This window comes from Narcine bancroftii, chromosome 12, assembly GCF_036971445.1.
Source record: "Narcine bancroftii isolate sNarBan1 chromosome 12, sNarBan1.hap1, whole genome shotgun sequence".
Taxonomy (NCBI): Eukaryota; Metazoa; Chordata; class Chondrichthyes; order Torpediniformes; family Narcinidae; genus Narcine; species Narcine bancroftii.
Genome location: NC_091480.1, coordinates 84,827,982 through 84,849,821, shown reverse-complemented (window position 1 = coordinate 84,849,821; position 21,840 = coordinate 84,827,982). Strand labels below are relative to the sequence as shown.

Genomic DNA, 21,840 nt, shown 5'->3' with positions numbered 1-21,840 from the left:
TGTCAAAGCCCAAACCTTTGTATATTTATCTTCTTTCAATTAACAGTGCAAACAGAAAGATTTCCAGTGGGTCTGCTTCTAAGGTTTACTTATCACATTTTCATTATCTCAAGATGTGTCTTTCCAAATGCTCCTTTGCTCACATCCACTCCACTACAACTTCTCATTGTAATGGTTTCTGTTCTTAATCTCCTTAAAGCCCACTCTGTCATTACTTGTACCTTTTTTTGCAGTCTGGCATAAATTGATGAATCAATTTCAAAATTCCTTTATTCATTCTTAACAGGAATGTTCACTTCCTTCAACCACAGATTTTTTTAAAAAACCTCCATCTTCTTGTACCGATTCTTTGATCCTCTAAATGCAACTACCATTTCCCCACTTAAGCAAATTGACTTGATCCCTCACAACTCTCTCCCAAGATCCACTTGCTTTACTTCTTTTGCTTTAACTCTTCACCCCAGTCTCCAAAGAGTTCTCTCTAGCTAAACAGATTTTCAATTACTATTCTTTAATGCGTTCAACAAATATTTATTGAACATGTATTTGCAGTTGGGTGATCCTGTGAGGATTATTCCAATAGTATGAGCACCATTTAAACTGCTGAGACAAATACAGACATTCAACAAACTGCAGGTTTGATTTAGAAAACCAAAGTCTATGTTAGTTCAAGGCTCCACCAACCATTCTTTATTTAAAATTGCATCGATCCCTTTTACAGAACAGAAACCTTTTAATACATCTATGCTGGACATCTCAGGAAGTTCCATCCTCTAAGCATTTTCTAAGTTCCTCACATGATTTAATAACTGTGGCTCATTGTCCGTTCTCCAGCAGAAAAAACATTTCCTTTACATTATAACTTAAACACCATCATAGTTTATCAGTTTTCATTACATTACAAGGCATTAAATGGCTGGAAATTTGGAAAATGAGTATGAAACACAGAGGAGAGATTCGAAAAGGGACATTTGACAGCCAAGGAATCAGGTGTGGTGTAAACCAACTTTAACTGAAAGTTAAAGCCCCCACCCCCACTCCAGTCAGCATCACCTGTCAGTAAAATGTAATGACTACAAGAATGATGGTCAATGTTGTTGTAGAGGAGATGTAATATGACTGCTTTGAAGGTGAACTACAAGACTACAAACAACACAACTTACACTTATCAATGAAAAGTAAAATGAGGAACTACATGCAGCTTGTACCTATTAATGGAATAGGTAAGATCGCAGGTCCTGTTTAAAAGTCTGAAGAAACAAAACAAGGTGTCAATAATACTAATCAGGGCAACTTCCTCTATGGAGCCCAGCTCACAGAAAAGAAACACTTGCCCCATTCACCATTAAGCAAAAGTGCAGAGCTCAGGGAGCAGGGTCTCCGTCATCCGAACACCTTTATCCCCATGCCACCCCCTCGCCAGCACACATTCCGGAGGGGCCAACTGGTGCAGGAATAAGTAGCCCTACCTTTTCTTTCTCCCCCACCCACCAAACCTCAACTTGGACCCCAGCCATTATCCCCTGCATACTGTAAGGTAAAAACATCATGAGATGGGACCGGAGAAGGAGTCACCCAGTACTAAGGAGTAACAGAATGCAGATGTGATCTTGTACACTCAAGATAAGCTTGGCACTAACAAGCTGATGAGCAGCAGACTAACAGTGAAGGGTAGCAACAGCTTATTCATTGGACAGTGTAATGGTATGATAATTTACTAAGTATGTGTCCTGAGGTATAAAAAAACACCACTTGCTGATATCAGGAGAATGCGCCTTCTCCAACTAACACTGTTAGTTGTAAGTGTTACAATACCCACCCCCCCCCCCCCAACTGTAGCCACGCACCACCACCTAGACCACCCGCCCAGCCACCAACCCTGGCACCCCACACCCAGGCACCCAGCTTTACACCCCCCAGATAGCATCCACTGCCCACACCCACAGCCAGCATACCCGCCCCACGACACCGCCAACATCATTGCCCCCTCCAGTCAGCATCACCTGCCCCCCCACTCCAGTCAGCATCACCTGCCCCCCCACTCCAGTCAGCATCACCTGCCCCCCCACTCCAGTCAGCATCACCTCCCCCCCACTCCAGTCAGCATCACCTGGCCCCCCCACTCCAGTCAGCATCACCTGGCCACCCACTCCAGTCAGCATCACCTGCCCCCCCACTCCAGTCAGCATCACCTGCCCCCCCACTCCAGTCAGCATCACCTGCCCCCCCACTCCAGTCAGCATCACTTGCCCCCCCACTCCAGTCAGCATCACCTGCCTCCCACTCCAGTCAGCATCACTTGCCCCCCCACTCCAGTCAGCATCACCTGCCCCCCACTCCAGTCAGCATCACTTGCCCCCCCACTCCAGTCAGCATCACCTGCCTCCCACTCCAGTCAGCATCTCTCCCCCAACTCCAGTCAGCATCACCTCCCCCCTCGTCAGCATCACCTCCCCCCCCCCACTCCTGTCAGCATCACCTCCCCCCCACTCCAGTCAGCATCACCTCCCCCCTCGTCAGCATCACCTCCCCCCCCCCACTCCTGTCAGCATCACCTGCCCCCCCACTCCAGTCAGCATCACCTCACCCCCACTCCAGTCAGCATCACCTGCCCCCACTCCAGTCAGCATCACCTGCCCCCCCACTCCAGTCAGCATCACCTGCCCCCACTCCAGTCAGCATCACCTGCCCCCACTCCAGTCAGCATCACCTGCCCCCACTCCAGTCAGCATCACCTGCCCCCACTCCAGTCAGCATCACCTGCCCCCCCACTCCAGTCAGCATCACTTGCCCCCCCACTCCAGTCAGCATCACCTGCCCCCCCACTCCAGTCAGCATCACCTGCCCCCACTCCAGTCAGCATCACCTGCCCCCACTCCAGTCAGCATCACCTCCCCCCCACTCCTGTCAGCATCTCTTCCCCCCACTCCAGTCAGCATCTCTCCCCCCCACTCCAGTCAGCATCACCTGCCCCCACTCCTGTCAGCATCACCTCCCCCCCACTCCTGTCAGCATCACCTCCCCCCCACTCCTGTCAGCATCACCTCCCCCCCACTCCAGTCAGCATCCTTCAGGCCCCTCCACAGCTAACATTTCCTCTCCCCACCCCACCCCACCCCACCCCCCCAACCAACCCTCCACAGCCAACATCCCCCAGGTGCCGCCGCCGTCCCGGGGAAAGGGTGAGCGAGAGGGGGAGCGGGTGACCGCTTTGCTCCACCGCCCCGGCCCCGACCCCCACCCGCGAGTGACACGCTGAACGTTCGCCCCCCCCCCCCCCCCACTACTTCGGCAGGTGGGAGAACCCGGCCCCCGGCCCCACTCACAGCCACGGGCTCCACTCCTCACCCTCCTCCCTTCCTCGCTCGATCCCGCTGAGTGGCGCCGCCGCCGCGGCTCGCCCGATCCCGCTGAGTCGTGGCGCCGCCGCTGGACAGGAGGAGGTAATGACAGCGGACGTGACGGTCACTCGGGCCGATCCCGGTGAGTCGTGGCGCCGCCGCTGGCCAGGAGGCGGTATGACAGCGGGCGTGGCGGACCTCGTCGAAACCCTCGATCCGCGCTGCGCTAGCAGGCCGCTCCTGGTCCCTTGATATCATGGTGGGTGCATCCGTGTAATCGTTAAAGCATCCGCTGTGCATTGCCATTTAAAGGTTTCCAACGGTGTAGTGTGCACTGTGGGTTTGAATGAACATGTCGCCAAGGGAAGGGAGACGGTGAATTAAAATGGGCGGCTATTGGGAAATCCCGCTCTTTTGCGGCTATGTGGACATTAATAATCTACTATTAGTTCCTCACAGTAAACCTGCAGCACGTGATCAGGAAGGCAAATAGTATGTTAGTCTTCAATGTTTAAAAACACAGTTATTTACAACGCTGATTCACTATCAGTAACTCAGTAGACTCAATAGGCTTTAATTAAACTCAAAGGTCATCCTTTCTGGGGTGGGGGTGTTGGAGCCTCTATACAGGGTCAAGAGAGGCTGGGGTGTTGGAGCCTCTATACAGGGTCAAGAGAGGCTGGGGTGTTGGAGCTTCTATGCAGGGTCAAGGGTGTTGGAGCCTTTATACAGGGTCAAGAGAGGCTAGGGTGTTGGAGCCTCTATACAGGGTCAAGAGAGGCTGGGGTGTTGGAGCCTCTATACAGGGTCAAGAGAGGCTGGGGTGTTGGAGCCTCTATACAGGGTCAAGAGAGGCTAGGGTGTTGGAGCCTCTATACAGGGTCAAGAGAGGCTAGGGTGTTGGAGCCTCTATACAGGGTCAAGAGAGGCTGGGGTGTTGGAGCCTCTATACAGGGTCAAGAGAGGCTGGGGTGTTGGAGCCTTTATACAGGGTCAAGAGAGGCTAGGGTGTTGGAGCCTCTATACAGGGTCAAGAGAGGCTGGGGTGTTGGAGCCTCTATACAGGGTCAAGAGAGGCTAGGGTGTTGGAGCCTCTATAGAGGGTCAAGAGAGGCTGGGGTGTTGGAGCCTTTTACAGGGTCAAGAGGGAGGAGCCATAGGTACAGTAACAGGACAGGGCAGAGCAAGATTAATGAGTTCACCACATTCACCCCATTTATTTTATTTTGTCCAGCAAGGTAATGTGGGGCACAAAGTTGTACAGGTTAAGTTTGTCTGGCAGCCTTGTCTTCCGTTCTGACTGACGAAGAGCTGGGGTGTGGTTTCATCCTGGACCTCCAGAGCTGTACCGATCTGCTGGGGCATGGCAATTCGACCGTGGTGACTGGGGCTCTTGAAGTCCACATGCAGGTGTGGTTTTTTACCAGGTTGGTAGAAGTGCACTCCATGGAGACCCGGCAGACCCTAGTCATGTGCATGGCATCACAATAGAGTAAGGCAGATTAAGAGATTTGAAGTAGAAAAATCTCGTGACACCAGGGTGTCACAGGTCATTGTGGAGTGTTTTGAGGCAGGCTATCTGTGCATTTTGCTGATTGAGTTTCCCTGGCCAATACAGAATATTGTAGTTATAAGTGGAGAGTTTGATTCTCCACCTCAAAATTTTATCTTTCTTTATCTTTTCCTGCTGTTTTTTGTAAAACATGAATGCTACAGCCTGCTGTTCCATGAGCAGGGTAAAACATTTGCTGGCCAAGTAAATGCCTCCAGTATCACACTGCCTCAACTATTGGCCGAGTCTCCTTTTTGATGGAGGAGTGTTGGACTTTGGGCCCTTGAAGGGTACAGGAGAAGGCGGCCACGGACTGACCTGCCTGATTAAGGATGGTGGCTGGGAGTGAAACTATCACATCCCTCTCCACCTGAAATGGGGCAGATTCATCCACTGAATACATTACAGCCTCGGTGATGTCTTCTTTTATGCGAAAGAAAACTGCCTGGGCCTCTCTTGTCAGTGTGAAGGTGTAATGTAGTGAACAAAGAGAAGCTGGAGGGAATCAACAGGTCAGGCATCATTCACAGAGAGAAAAAGACAATATGCCAAGATGAACGGTCCTGACCCGAAATGTTAACTCTCCATGTAAAACACGAAAGTCTGCAGACCACTGTGGTTGAAGTAAAAACAATACTGGAGAAACTCAGTCAAGTAGTATACTTTACGTAGCAAAAAAATAAAGATACAAAACCAACATTTTGGGCTTGAGCCTTTCATCAAGGTCTGAGCAAATGTCCAAACAAAATGGTGGAGGGGTGGGGCAGGGGGAGGAGCATGGTCCCAATTACAGGAGGTAACTGCTGGGCCTGGTACATCTCTCCAGCTTGTCTGTGTTTACTCAAGATTCCACCATCTGCTCTTCTCTATACTGCTTGGATTTTCGTTGACTGAATGAAGCAAGACCAAGTGGACTAGGCTGATCTCTGGTCTTTAGGGAAAAAAAATGAGAGGTAATCTCATTGAAACTTGCATGTTTTGGGTGTCTATACAAATCCCTCACTGAGTGCTCCTTGGCACCTGAAAAAGAATGATTTAAATAATTCATATCTTATATTTTATGCAAAAGCTTACAGGAATAAACCACAAAAAACCTAACCGCTGTAATAATGCCTAGAATTGATCATTATTCAATTATGAACTTTTCCAGTAATTTAGGAGACATCTTAATAAACCTTGAAGGACTCAACCCCAAAATATTGGTTATGTATCTTTGCTGTATTAAGCTCAATGTTTGACCTGCTGAGTTTCTCCAGCATTGTGTTTTCTCTCTTAATAGTCCCTGTTGATTTACAACTTTGTCTGTTTTGCAGCCTAGATGAAGTTCCTTTGTAAAAGGCACCACATCTTACCTGGAAACATCTGGATTAAGCTCAGCTAAGACCCACAGGTTGTCGAAGCAACAACAATAAAACTGGTTTTTGGAGGAGTCAAATTCACAAGATGCTGTTTCTGATCATTCTCGATGGAACTGAATGAGCACAAATGGCATCAGCAGATCATGTGTAAACCTAATATTATTTTCTACCTAATAGTTTCTTAATCTCCACTCCACCACACCAAAAAGAAAAAAATCACTGGCATTTTCGTTGTTATAGGCTTTATTCAGTGTACATTGTACATTTGAACCACTGCTAATGCAGCAATCACAAAAATGGAAGAATACAACTGGTCGAGTGCTGCAATCAATCATCGAGCAGACACAATACAAATATTTAATTTAGTTGAAAGGAAAATTGCTGCATTTCGTTCCAACTGCAACTCATTATCTTCATTTCACTTCGTAAAGTGTCAACTGGCAGGTTCCTGCTGAGATCTGGTTTTAAAAAATTATCCTATTTCCTGTGTTCCAGTAATTGCTTGATAAGTCTAGAGACCAGGCAATAGTCAGAAATTGCCAGAAGCTCCAGGACAAACCCAGATAACTTTTTTTAAAAAGTAAATGTTTGTTGAGTGGAGGGGGTGGGGGGGGGGGGGGGGGGGGGGAGGGGAGGCTACAGGATTGAAAGGACATAGGTCAATATAGTAAAGGTTGTGTTGTAACATTAAGATGGCTGCTGACAGGATAATTTAAGAACATTTAGTCATTTAAACCAAGCAAATATAAAGGTGAGAGGCATTATAAATTTCTAAAGGCATTGATAAAGCCTCATTTGGAGTTCTGCAGTGCCTCAAAAACAAATGGATTCTCTTTCATAAATGACCTGTATCGTCACCATGTAGGCAGAGCCTTGAACTACATTTAAACCAAGAAGAGTCACACAGTGACAGTGACGGATTGACCTAGATTTTAGAAACAAGATCATCCTTGCTTGAATTAACTGCAAATGCTGGAAGGATTCTATTAAACCACACTCTATGTTGCAAATGGAGTGACAATGTAAAAGGGATAGCCAAAACTACACCCTTCTTGATGAAAATAAGAATTAAACAAGTTGCAGCCCCAAATTAGAGGTACAAAAAATATATTTTTTGTAAATAGGAACATTTGAAATATTCACAAAAACATTCAAAACTAAATAAAAAATATTTCATCATATTAAAATACCTAAAAAAAATCCAAGTTAACCCTTCAGATATTTAAAAAATCTATGGAAATATCAAAAACATTGTTGTTAAACTAATAACCCATCTGAAAGAAAGTTTAACTTTAAAACTTTTGCTTACATTTTAGCAGCTAAGACTTTTCATTAAATACCCACCAGGTCTCCAAAGATCAGGGGAGAATTTTCTCATTACGACAGTTACACATTTAGCTCAAGACCTTGCTCCATACTTTGAGTTCCTTTGGAACCAGTTCGACATGAGGAACTGGAGTGTAGTACCCAACTTCAAAATGGACTCAGATTCAACTTACTGACTAGATTTTCTTTTCTAATATAGATAAATCAAGTACTGTACTGTTTCATTCACTGGAAAACCTCTATTTGTTTTAGAAATAGACCAACTGGTAGACAAATGAAAGCCTACAAACTTTGAGCTCATTTTATTGCTAATAAGCCACTGAATCCACAGTTCTTTAAAAAAATACAAACTGCATAGCCTACATGATTATCAAACAATATTAAGTAAAAGAATTCTTCAAACATCTAAAACAAATTTCAATTCGGAGATGCATGTTAATAGGTAAATTTTTATCATTTAATCAGCTTAAAGAGAAATTTGGGATTTTAGAGAAATCTTTGTTTATTATCAAATTAGGGCATTAGTGAAAGATAATTTTGGAAGAGAAATGAAAATTTAACTAAATTTGAATCTATGGCTTCATATTTTTCAGATAAAGGTTTTATATCAGAAATGTATACATTATTACAAGATACTATGGTTAAAATTTTTTTAGATACATCTAGGATTATAACCATTTACGGAGCGGAAACAGGCCATGTTGGCCTTTCGAGTCCGCACCGGTTCACTGATTTTGTGCGCCCTCTTCAGGCAATGGTCCCGGTGGGTTTGGCCCTCGAATTCCAACTTCAGTGGCTGAATTCTTCCGTTATTCCACCATGGCAAACTGCAAGAGTCTCGTTTGCAAAACTAAATGGGAGCGTGATTTAAGTTGTGAGATTAGTCACGTGAATTGGGAAAATGTGTTATGATGGGTTGACTAAATTAATTAATGCAAGATATAGTTTGGTTAATCATAATTTTTTGCATCAGTTATATTTAACCCCTGAAAAATTTAAAAAAATATGGATTTAGTAATTCAGATTTGGGTTTTAGGTGTGGATTATGTGTTGGAACATTTATACATTCTGTTTGGTTTTGTGATAAAAGTTCATCCTTTCTGGTTTAAAATTAGGAATTTTCATCAAAATTTGTTTAAAATTCTATTTCCTTTAGATCCAAAAAATTTTGTTAGGTTATTTTACTCCGTTAGTGGACTTGGGGTTGGATAAGTTTCAGACAGCATTTATCCGTCCAACATTGACAGTTGCTGTCCTGGAAAGATGAAGTGGAGTTAAATGCAATTCAATGGCATAATGAGTTGAAGTCGTGTATCTATATGGAGAAAATAACAATTTACATAATAATTGTTTTTTTTTGTTAAGATGTGAACACCGTATATAAAAAAATATGAATTTAGTAATATTGTAAATTATTGAATGCTTTTATTTTTAATGCTTCCCTTTAGGGATCTGTTGTGGGAGGTGGTGGGTTTGTTTTACTGTTTTATTATTCTAATTGAAAAAATACTAAAGTTAGAAAGGCAGAGTCCTTGCAGAATTCAAGGTTATTAAATAACTATTCCATGTGGAAAAATAAGATGAACATTTATTCTAATAAAAATTGAGACCAATCTATTATCTTGACCTGCAACTGGACATTTTGGCAAGAAGCCAAGAACCAGCATCATATTAATCCTGACCTACAAATAAGATACAGAATACAATTTTCACTATACCAGTTTGAGTTAAGGCCAGTATACATCACAAAAGGATATTGATGATCGTTATTTAAATAATATTTTTATTCATCTAAATGAATCAAAATTCATTTTCATCAGTTTAAAAGAACAGAAAATTACACTATTAGAGAATTATGGGTAATGCAAGCAACACATGAAAACTGGTTTGACAATTACATGCAAATGTCAAGAAGGTACAAATGAAGTCATCAGAAGTTAATGAAACATTTTTTTTATCTCAATAACACTGTTGCAATAATCTATTAATCTTTTTGTACACAATTTAAGAAAGAATTGGCAGATGAAAGAATTGCAGGAATGAATCCCTCCTTGGTATATCTGTTGGATTGTCAATACATAGGGAAATATACTTTAGACTATTTTAACAAAAGACCCCCCTTAGGATTTTTAGCCCCATAATAAAAATGGAACGAGAGAGTGTTTATCAATTGACTAAATGTTCGTGTGAAACCAGTTTGGTTAAAAGTCTTGCTCTGTAAACGGTCTACACAAAATCTGTTGACCAAGGCACCCCAATGAAATACTAGATAATATTAAAATACTGATAGTTTAAATACACTACACTATTAAAGTAAACTGATTTTCATGCTTGTGTATAACATCAAAATATTATTCTGGTGGGATTTTAAAAACTAGAGTGCCATTGAAGTTAATCTGCAAGACATTTCATGAGGAAAGGGTACACAGATTTAAGAAATTCTAAATTTTCTTTTTATTCCATAAGCACACACAACTTCAAGGATACTAGCAACAAAATCTCTGAACAAAGCATCAACACAATTTGTTACATACATCGGACCTGGAGTACAGAGTAAAGTTGTAATTTGCAAAAAATCAAACCCAAAACACCAAAAATCATTGTTGTCATACAACCTACCATGAGCTCTTCAATGCAACGTGCTGAATAGCCAACCTCCGTAGCAGCTAAAGGGGAAAATACCTTGGGTCGAATGTCTTTGTGCAAGCTAAAAGATTTCAACACTGTAAACATATTGGTGCAATTTCTCCAGATCAAATATTTATTTTTCAGAGCTTACAGTACCACCTGATCATTAAAAATATTGATCTAATCTCAATTATCTGAATTTCTTCAGCAAAACCATACACAAAAAAGATGTTTCATCATAAATATTAATTCTTTATCTTTGCACAATTTGTCCATTGCTTTTCCCAGTATTTTGATTGGCAATGAAATAAAAAGTACTTTTAAACCAATGAGAAGATGCAAAAAAAACTAGTAAGCTGTTTTATGCTAACATGTTATTCTATTGAGAGGTCTGGCAATCTAACTTTCAAATCAGTTAAAGCAATTGTTAACACAAAGCAAGGACAACCCTTCAATATCTTGCGCACTTCATTTTGAAATCCATGAATTAATCCAGCAACATCTCACCTTAACAAATTAACTCAATTATGGAGGCATCTGTTCACTCAATACAGAATCAAGGGTTTCGGCAGCAAAAACAAAGCTCTCATAGATGAGGGGAGAGGACAATATTTGGGAAGGTCATATGTGAACATTAAAAGGATTATTCATAACCTTTTTCCACTAAAATGGATTGAGCTGTAGTACTACTCATGTAATTTCAAGTTTCTTGTAATTTATCTTTCAAACTATTGCAATAGAAAATCTTGCTCGACTGGAACAGTTGTTCCTCTCTATGCTGCACAACTTTATCAAGAAGCCAATTATTTGAACAGAACAATTAGTTATTTGTCTAGAATGAGAGTAAATAGAGATCATTCAAAATGCACACCTAGTCATGAATTGCTCACAGAATTTGTGGACAGCCCATTTTATATTTTTTTGCATTATGGGTATAGACAGTGTGGTACATTATCTTGACAATGTAATCTTTAGTCGTCATACATTTGGCAGCAAGTAAGAGGGCAGAGTTCTGGCAAAATCTTCTTGGAAATCGTACAACAGGATCACAATTAATCTTCTGGGAAGCTTTTGTGACTACTACAAAAAAAATTGAAGAAATACCCCAAATATTAAAGAGCATTGGAATTTTTGTGTGTTGAAGATAATGAAAAGTACAGGGCACATTATTCCATTGTTTGGGCAGAGGGGGTGGGTTTACAGGAGTGAAACTGGGCTTCATTCACACAATACTTCGATTAACGCCATGACCAAATGCAAGGAGAGAGGTCATTCCCATTGCTGGAGCAGGTCATGAGAGTTTGTGATGATACAATGGGATTGCCCTCAAGATTAGAAGAGCATTCTATGCTAGGGAAAAAAAAAATCAATGGAATGTAAAAGTGTGTAGTACATCATTAATTGATTAATGCCTTGACACCTTGGAGCTCTGGATGCCCAAAGGGATGATAATAGAGCAATTACTATGGCATTCTTGGAATAGGCAGAGCAAACATTTAGCAGGAATGATACTGATATAAGGAAGTTAAATTGACAATATTGCATTTGTAACAAGGAACAAGCTGCTATATACAAGTACAATGTAATTACATTAAGAGAAATATTTGCAAGTTGAACAAGGTTGGGAATTTTCCAGGATATACAACTTTTAGAATATTAAGGGAAATTGCAAAACGAGACACAGTTGTCCCAATATTAAAGAGTAGAATAATAAAGTCAGGAGGAGGGACCTTGTTTAATAACAATCAAAGAATGAGTAATTTTGGACAGAGCTACAAATCATCAAGGCAGAAAACAATGATGGGAGTTGAGCTACATGTAATTCAGAGCATAGGTTAAAAGTCAGGAAAGTTGAGGTACGTAACCAGGATTACACAATCACGGGAGACCAAATTAGCTGGAATAGTGTGGATGATTAATTGACTACAGTAAATCACCTCATGTCAGTGGTGGTGGGAGAAACAATGTGGAGTTGATTGGCAAGCCTGACAGAATTTGTTTTGCTTTGGGAAACTAATTGGGAGTTAGAATTGCTGAATAGCTAGTATAAATAGACTCCATGGCCCAAATAGACTCCTATAATAATAAATCCGGAGGTGGGGGGAGGGGTGCACTGAAGGAAGGGGGATGGGGCTTAGCTGGCAAGAGAATGAAGACAAGACTGTGCATGTCCAGGAAAGGCCAATTTGTCTTCCACCTCATTTTGTAAGATTGTGTGATTGCTGGTGTGCATCAAATTAAAAAGATTAATGCATAGCCATTTTCTGATCCACAGAAATAAAAGCAAGTTATCCTTGATTCGGAGGCTCTGGCCAAGAAGAATTCCATATTTGCATGTGTGTGCAGAAGTCAATAACTAACATTCCACAACTGTAATCTAGTATAACTGTGAACCATATGAATGAAGCCACCTCTGCCATGGTGAGTGAACAGCTCGGAATTTAAATGTTTACTAAAAAATTCAGTGAATTTAAAACTGCCAAGAAGTCAACGTCGAAGCACATCATCACAGCCAGGCAAACTGCAACAGGTGCGAATTCTAGCTCTTTTAAATTTGGAATTCTCTACAGCTAAATTAATGAGAAACTCTCAATCTATCTCAGGCCTTAAAAGAATAAAAGGACCAAAAAAAAAAAAAAATGCCACATCACTTCAGAGGTCAATTATTTTGTGCAGCTTTTGACTCAACACAAAACATAGTCAAGACCCAAGAACAGAAAATGTTAACCATACAATACAGCTGAAACTAATCTACTGGGCACCAAATCCTTCAAAGCATATACAGGCTGCCATTTCAAAACATAAAACTTCAAATACAGTATTAGAAGAAAATTAAAATCTAAGAAAAATCATGCTTTTACTTCAGTAGAGAAGCATTACGTTTGTCCTACTGCCATCTGATTAAAATGCAGTTTTATGCTTTGCCAATTTGACTGCTACAGGATAATTAAACACAAAAATCAACGTTACACATTACAAACCTCCTTCTCTTGATCCAGTATTATACTTCCAACAGAAGGAAATGTCTAATGGCAACTTGTTGCTGCAGGCTTCCAATGTTTTAAGTATCTGATTTTATAATCAAACTGAAGAAATGTATTTGCATTACTTTGAAGGTGATACAAAATAAAGTTTCAATTGTTTTTCTATTACATAGAATATGCCAGTATAATATCCTTCTCTGCAGTATCAATATAAAATGATCATATTCCTGACATTGAGTGTCTTAAAGTATACTCATTGCATTGATAATAGCTTCATCTGTGTTTCATTCTACATAGATCACACTTGCATTATTATATTTCAAAATATAATCTGATACTTAATGCCTTTTGTGTAGTATTATTCATGAAGATCTCAGCATCAAAATTTATCGAAGACTCAAGCACGTCATGATCCCATTTACTTTAGGATTTGTTGTTAATCCTCAAGTATTTTTACACTATACAAACACTTAATCTAAAATGTGGATTAATAGGAATTAGAGAAATACATTTTCTCAAATATTAACTGAACTCTGGGTTAATTCAATTAAACATATGGCTGAAAATGAATTCACAGATGATCACTCGTCCTGTGGATGTCCTCCATTACAGCTATTGTGCACAATTTCTTATTAGCACAGAGAAGACGTCCACATTGACTGCAGTCCATGTATCCCACGATTATTTAGTGGCGTCCAATGTACCAGTCATTCTCATTGATGTGGAGAAGTTCGTTGACAACTTCAATGAGATTGTTGTTATGCTTTTTGAGGAATTTCATGTTTAGTTGTCTGTCACAGAATCCCATTTCAAAAAGAATAGCCATCAAGGGTGCTGTTTGATTCTCTGCTGCTTCAGCCTGTGCAGACAAAGGGAGTTGCAAAGTTAGTTGAGGGCAGCACTAATCACACACTCTTTTTCAATCTTTTTATTGATAGTATAATAACATTCAAAACCATGTATACGGAATACACAAGTACAGAAAGTAACAACACTTTACACAAAGCTATTAAAATTAGTACCCATATCACTTCTAAATACTAAATTAAAGAATGATACAAAATATTTTATAATATACAAAATCTATCCCCACTATATAGGCCAGATTAATATTCTGCTTCAGAAAAAGAAAGTGCAAAAAAACTTCAAAAATTGTTATTGTTAGAAATTCTGAAAATAATTCACAAATGGTCCCCACATATTTCAGATTTTCTCTACATTAAGTCAACACTATCTAAATGTAACTACATTTTATAGTAATTCTAAAATTCAGTTCCACTACATTCATGAGAAGAGCTAGACCTCACTGGGGTTGAATTTATTGGCAAACTTCTGATCAAACTTTACTTGTTAGCAATTTTAAATATATTCCAACTTAGCCCTTTTATAAACTGTTTAAATATTACCCTTTCCATTACCTGTTTTAATTTGCCCCATCATTTAACTGTAATTCAGTATGACAATTTATCTTTTAAAGAACAATTATTTCTAGTAAAACCTGTTATTCGGAATTCAAGCAACCAGCAAAAAAAGGGCCAATAATTAGGTAAATTAACAAAAATACCACAAAAAAAGAACGGATGTGACTGACACGAGGTGACTTACTGTAGTAAAAAGACACGCCTCGCTGTTAATTTGCCAATCATGTAACATGCTCTCTCAAGCAACCGGAAAATTCACTTATCCGGCTTCTAACAATCCCCCATAAGTGCTAGATACCAGGGGTTTTATTGTACTTTTAAAAACAATTTTAATGAATAATATAGGAAAGCATTCATCACATTGGTTCATGGCAGCTCCCAGAGGAACAATCCCAGAGAAAACACACAACTCAAAATAGGAAACAATAGCAGTGAAGATTGAAACCAGGTTTCCAGTGCGTGAGGCCAAGAGAAAATAAAGGCCCAGAATTAAAACCAGATTTCAGATGTAATGACATCACACGCAACCAAGATTCCTATTTCCCTGCGGGCACACCAAAATTGTACACAGCATAAACATGTAAACAGATAAATGTAAACAAACTGATTGTGCAATAAGGAGAGAACAAAAAAAAGAAAATCAATAAAGTGCACAAGTATGAGTCCTTGAATGTGTCTCTGATTGAATTTGTCGTTGAGAAGCCTGATGGTGGAGTCGTGTGGAAGTATAGTTTATATCTCAAAGCTTTTGCTGTTAAAATTAGAAGGCAGCTTATAATTATAAAATGGCCAAAATCATACTGTGTCTTAAAATGGCTGAACTCATTTTCCAAACTCTGCAGAAAACAAGTTGTAGACCTTGCTAAGATAGAGATAAGAAATGGCTTGAATAAACATCATTAAAATTGAAAGAAAACTGGCATAAACATCATTAAAATTGTATCCTTCAAGATAATGTTGATTACTCATCAGACAAAAATACATACCATTCTTTTGTGCAGGATAAACACCAGAAAACAGAGCTGAGAACATGGTTTTAAAAAAAAGATAAAATTATGTAATGCAAAGGAGCAGGTTACTTCCACCTTTTCCCCATTTGAAATTGTATAAATATAGAATGAAATCTGTATTTTTGAAGTGACAGCTAAAGACTTCACACAGGTGTCAGAAATTGACCTCTTCTGATTAGTCTTACTCACTTCCCATGAATCAATTATTACTGAAATAAAGATCTGTATGCTTTATAGTGGTATTTTGCTATGTGTGTTCTATTCTGTTATCTAATTTCATTTAAGCACGGCTGACATAGTCCACAAGGAGCTTGCAGTAACCATTGACAAGGATGGAATAAGTGGCAACAGTAAGACTGGGACTTTGGACAGAGTTGACAGTGCCTCTCTGGGACCCTTGAGCCAAGACTCCATAGCCCACTCCCAGGAACACTGCAGTCCATCATTCAGGGTTGATCTGGTTTCCTGCCGAGATCCACAAAAGAACCAAGAGTCAGGTTCAGCTGTTCCTGAACCTGGTGGTGCGAGTCTTGTGGCACCGAGACCTCGTTCCTGATGGCAGCGGCGAAAACAGAGTATGCTGAGGGGAGGGCTTTGCCAGTGATATCCTGGGCAGTGTCCACTACCTTTTGGAAGGCTTTACGCTCAGGGGTGTTGGTGTCTCCATACCAGACAGTGATGCAGCCGGTCAACACATTTTCCACCACACTTCTGTAGAACTGTGCCAGTGTTTCTAGTGTCATACCAAACTTCCACAAAGTCCAGAGGAAGTAGCAGTGCTGACCTGCTTGCTTCACGATGCCATTGGTGTGTTGGGTCCAGGAAAGATACTCTGAGATAGTGACTCCCAAGAACTTAATTTGCTCACCCTCTCCACCCGATTTTCCCCAATAACCTCATGTCATAGTGAAAATGAATTTTCTACAAAGTGAAATGCATGAACACAAATCCATGCAAAATGTATGAGAGTTGAAGGTCAATTGGGTGGCACAGGCTCATTGGCCAAAAGGGCCTGCATGTCTAAATGTAACATTTAAAATGAACTTTGGTGACAATGCTTACACTTCAAGATACCTCATACTCTACTAAAAATACTTCTTTTAGAACATTGCAGGAAAAATTAGACAAGTTGTTCCAGTGGCAACCACTCTTCGTCACTCAAATTTTCAACCAGTGCAATGCCAAGGGTCACCGTAATATTTCAAAATTTTTCATCCTTTAGCTCCTACCCAAATCCTCACACCCATTTTTAAGAACACTCTGATCAGCTTAGACCAGGGGTGGACCACCTTCTTACCATGCATGGACCAGATGGCATGTCAACAGGCCACACTGATGCTACCACAAATTAAATAAACAAGGTTTAAAATGTACTAATTCGCTCAGACTTAAAAATACATGCATTCACATTACAATACAAATATTTACATATGCATAAAGTAGACATATATTGAAAAATCTACACTTAATAATGCAGGGGCATATCTACCAAAATAGTGCCCACGGCAGGGTGACTAACGCATTACAATAAATGACAAGGAGGTCTCGTGAGAGCTCACACGCACATACACGCGCGCGCACGCACGCGCGCGCACGCACACGCACGCACACGCACGCACACACGATATATTTGGCGTGGTGCAAGTTGAGAGCGAATGATAGGACAAGGGAGTACAAAGTGTAGAAGTAACAGGGAGTGGGGTTTTGGAGGTTGTCTGAACATATCTGTACTTGTATCAGTGGGTCGGGTGCATGTGGTACTTTTGCATTGGGTTGCAAGGTATAGGTTTCCCACTCTGGATTAGAACCAACAAACTTTCATTCTACCCATTTTCCTGCAATCATCCAGATCTTTGATCACAGGCTCTCCCAAGGCCACCAATAAGGCTTCACGTCACCTGGTCTTGTTTTATGGACTTGATCGTTATCCATATACATTGATTGATGATAATCTACCCACCACCCTCACTCTCCTGTTCTGGCTGCTTAACTCTTTGCTGTCCAAACTCCAATCTCAAATGAGCCAATATAGCTACTCAGAATTCATCTCCAATCCAAACTTTGTCCCATGCACATATATGCTGGCAAAATAGGTCTGTAATTCCCATTCTGTAGTACCCATAGCTGAAGCATTCATCCATACAATTAGTACATGCATTAGCCTTTGGACTCCAGCCATTTTTAAACTTTCATAAAATATACTCTGGACTGGATAAACTACAGTACAAACCAGCTGGTGGTTGGGTATTTAAAAAAAAAAATCCTAGAAAACAGGAACACGAAGTATACGCGCTTGTTGGTAATCCTTGAAAACTGGAGTTCAAAGGGTTAGGGTCCACTGGAATTTGGATGTTTTGCCAGTATCTCGGTCTCCTGAAATTAATCTACATCTTTTAAAAAAAATCATGTTCTCAAAATTAGGGAGACCAAAATTATTCAGAATATTGCAAATTGGCATGGTCTGATAGTTTAGATATTGCTTCTTTGTTTACAAATTAAAATCTTACCCTGGATATAACAAAAATATCCAATTTTTCATCGTGATGAAGTGTCATCACCTTTCCATTTGATATTGGAGCTACAACATCAAATCTGATCAATTTAAGCCCAATCACATTCAACTGCATCTGCCTTTACTTTCTACACTTTTTTATTTTCCACCGAGTCCATGTACATTGCTCAAACTGTCATTTAACATTGCTCTCCATTTCGTGCCTTGTTCACCTTAACAATTCCATTCTTTAAAATCATGGATAAAATGTAAAACAAAGAATTTTAAACAGCATACTACAATACACAAGCATCTTCAAGAAAATTCATCAGACACCAACATTTAGAGCCAGCCACCAAGCAAAGGATACTAACAAATGCAAGAATAAAAATTCAATCTAAACAACACCTTTTGGGGAGGACAAAATGGAAATATATAGCTCCACCATCTCATGCCCAGTCACCACATTTGTAAGCTTCTTTTGACTCAATATACATTCTAACGTTAGAAAGATAGAAGGAAGCAACAAAAAATAAAATTTCAAATCAGAAAAAAAACCACAAAACATTAAAATCCAATGCCTATTTACTTTTCAGAATCACTGATATTTCTCTCAATACATCTCCAATTTAAACAAAAACCTGTTAGAGGCATGCCAAAGTCTGAAAATAATTTAAAACTTGATTTCCCATCCCATAAACACAATTAGATTTGAATTAAGAGCTAATGCTATCCTTAAGGATTATGGTCTGCAATAATCCTGCAAGATAACAGATAAATCAATTCCACAAATGTCGCAGCATGCCAATGCCCTCATAGGCAAGTTTAGAATCTAAATGGCAGAGTAAATTCAAGGAGCACATTTTATCAAGCCTTAATGTAATTCAAAACCAACGGAAAATAATGTAGAAATGTTGATCATCAGAACTGAACATTTCAAACAGCAAAAAAGTTCTTTGAGCAAGGACCCACACGCACACGCGCACACACACACACACACACACAGATATACACATACACAGATATACACACAGATATACACACAGATATACACACAGATATACACACAGATATACACACAGATATACACACAGATATACACACAGATATATACACATCTGTACACACACAGAGATATACACACACAGATATATACATATATATATACACACACACACTATATGTATTTATATATATATAGAAATACACACACACACATCTATATCTATCGATAGATATCGATATAGATATAGATATCTATCGATATAGATATAGATATCTATCTATAGATATAGATATCTATCTATATATACACATACACGTAATGCCAATGAAAATAACATGCGTGGCTTCAAGCTAAGGATTTGTAGAACTCCAATTATCTTTAAAATCTCATTATCAGTATCATGGTACAAAGATAATAAATATATTAAGTCTACATTGTGTACCAAGCACAAGAGTGCTAGTTTATTTAAATATTAAAAAATACCTGAAACACATTGGTGTCCCCTGCAAAAAGAGCTTTATAGGCAGTAGCCGCCACAGACAGGGCTCCCTTCACTAGTTCACCAGCAATGCCACTATGGTGTCTATAATAGGAATAAAAATAGAAAATAGACCAGTTTTTAAAAAAGGATTCCAATTTGAATTACTAATCAAAATTTTAAATGGGGCAATTAAAAAAAGGGACCATTTTTCACAAAAGATCCACTTTCCCTGGAATACATGGATTTGCTGTGGACCTTGAGTGTAAATCCCTGCACAAGGCAGTGGACACAGGCCAGGATGCCACAGATCAAACCCTCCCTACCATCGAGAACATCTCCAGGGAGCATTGCCATCGGAGAGCAGCAGCAACAATCAAGGATCCACACCACCAGCACATGCTTGGTTCTCACTGCTACCATCAGGAAAGAGGTATAGGACCCACAAGACTCACCACCAGGGTCAGGAGCAGATGCTATTCCTCCATCAGAGTCCTCAAATAACAAACATTCTGGGACTTGTTTAAGGACTCTTACTTTTGTACTCTTTAAATTCTTTTCGCCTCTCTTTGTATTGCATAGTTTTTTTTTTAATTTGTTTACGTATACATAGAGTCAGTTTTTTTTTTGCACTGCTAATAAGTGGTAATTCTGCCTCACTCACAGGAAAAAGAATTTCAGAGTTGCATGTGAAGTCAAGTATGTACTATCAATAAATCGGAATCTGATCTGACATACTGATAATCGAGCTCTAAACATCTGTTTTTTTAATCCAATTGCCCTTTTCATATGGTACGTCTGTCTGTAAGTGCTGACAAGAGTATTCAACTACACCACCTTCCTAACTGTATCCTTTCCTCTCTTTCTCCCCCACGACAGCAGGCAGAAAATTTCATTTTGACTTTTCATCAGGGATTGCAGCACATCCTCAATTCTTTACTGAACTAACTATTCATCGATATTGCAGTGGGACTTGAGCCCTCAATAGAACTACTTCACCTGGGTAGAAGAAAACACTTCTACCTTGAACAATTCAACTCTACTATAATCAGGCAAAACCCACTACAGTTCTATTACAAAACCAGATGTCATCTTGTTATTGTATTTATATGAATAAATGTGAATAAAACGGTTGTTCTAGAATGATCTCCACAACCAATGAGGCCAGAACAACGCAATTCAAATTTTCTTTACAATGTGTGAAAAGTACAAGTTTAAATTTTAGCAAAAAGAAAAGCGTCCTGATTACTTTTGGATTTGGTTGTAGAAAGCATACACCCAGAACAATAAAATATTGGTCTATAATTGGATTATTTTAATAGAAAGCATACATAGCAGAGAGTATTCTCACCGTAAATGTAGGCACTGAAGTTGTTTATTATTCGTGGTCTTTGCCACTTCTGCACACTCTACTTTCAAAGTTGTGGACACTGAGAAGAAAGAGCAAATTACAACCATGTTGCTTTGAAGCCAAAATAATGTTTATAGACTGTACACTCCAAAGATTTATTCTCCATTCCAATAATAAGTTAATTTATGAATGAAACTTTAACAATGTAAATTTCTTTTACTGAAATGGGTCAGATTTGAATGACTGATTAACATAACATTCCAAACAGATTAAAAAGATATATTTTAATGAAATCTGAAATGTACACTTCTCAGATCTGGACAATTGGTCAGTGGATAAGAACCAATAAAAACACAACCTTCACTCTCTTCTATAGCTTCAAATAGAACTATTGAAAGATATCATGTTTTTAAATGCCTCATCAAGTCATCAAAAATAAAACACTCAAGGAACACATTTTCTGAGGACAGCTCCAAAAAAATATAATGACAGTAGAACCAAGCTTTTTTTTCCCCGATAAATGAGACAAGGAGTTCATACATCCCCAAAACCTTGCTTTACCATTCAGAAAAATCACAACTCCTCTTGTGCCCTTCTCTAATTTACCACAGAACATTACAGTTAATCTTAATTCTTTAAAACTCCACCAATCCAAGCACTCAGTAACTAAGTGGTTCAAAGTGTACAACCTACAATGTGGTTCCCAATGTCTGACCATTATTTCAAAACTAGAAACCTTAGTCCTAGTCCTACTTGGAAAGCAGTGGCACAGCATGTATCCTGTTAATCCATTCCAAAAGGAGGTATTGGAAAATCTTATTCAATTTCACTCACTCAATAGCAAGTTTAATGTTTAGATTCCAGAAGTGTGCACACAACCAGAGTGTCACCAAA

General features: G+C 39.7%; 2 protein-coding genes across 9 annotated transcripts in view; both read right to left on the bottom strand.

Annotated features, from left to right (window-relative positions):
• The window catches only part of tmem106a (transmembrane protein 106A), a 39,347-nt gene extending 29,034 nt beyond the window's left edge, over positions 1-10,313 (bottom strand). The window contains exon 1 of one of the 4 annotated variants that reach the window (XM_069907354.1): positions 10,197-10,313. In XM_069907354.1, the coding sequence (XP_069763455.1) occupies positions 10,197-10,310 (114 nt within the window). In that variant the 5' untranslated portion in view covers positions 10,311-10,313. Of the gene's footprint in view, positions 1-3,326; positions 3,431-10,196 lie in introns of those variants that run through there. The other 3 variants (XM_069907355.1, XM_069907356.1, XM_069907357.1) reach the window with 3 other exon arrangements.
• A 2-nt stretch (positions 10,314-10,315) lies between these two features.
• nbr1a (NBR1 autophagy cargo receptor a) overlaps positions 10,316-21,840 on the bottom strand; it is an 82,815-nt gene continuing 71,290 nt past the window's right edge. For 4 of the 5 annotated variants that reach the window (XM_069907346.1, XM_069907345.1, XM_069907347.1 and 1 more), the window contains 3 exons: positions 20,947-21,025; positions 19,601-19,700; positions 10,316-14,048 (listed from right to left, as the gene is read on the bottom strand). In XM_069907346.1, coding sequence (XP_069763447.1) covers positions 13,875-14,048; positions 19,601-19,700; positions 20,947-21,025 — 353 coding nt within the window. In that variant the 3' untranslated portion in view covers positions 10,316-13,874. The remainder of the gene's footprint in view (positions 14,049-19,600; positions 19,701-20,946; positions 21,026-21,840) is intronic. The other variant, XM_069907349.1, reaches the window with a different exon arrangement.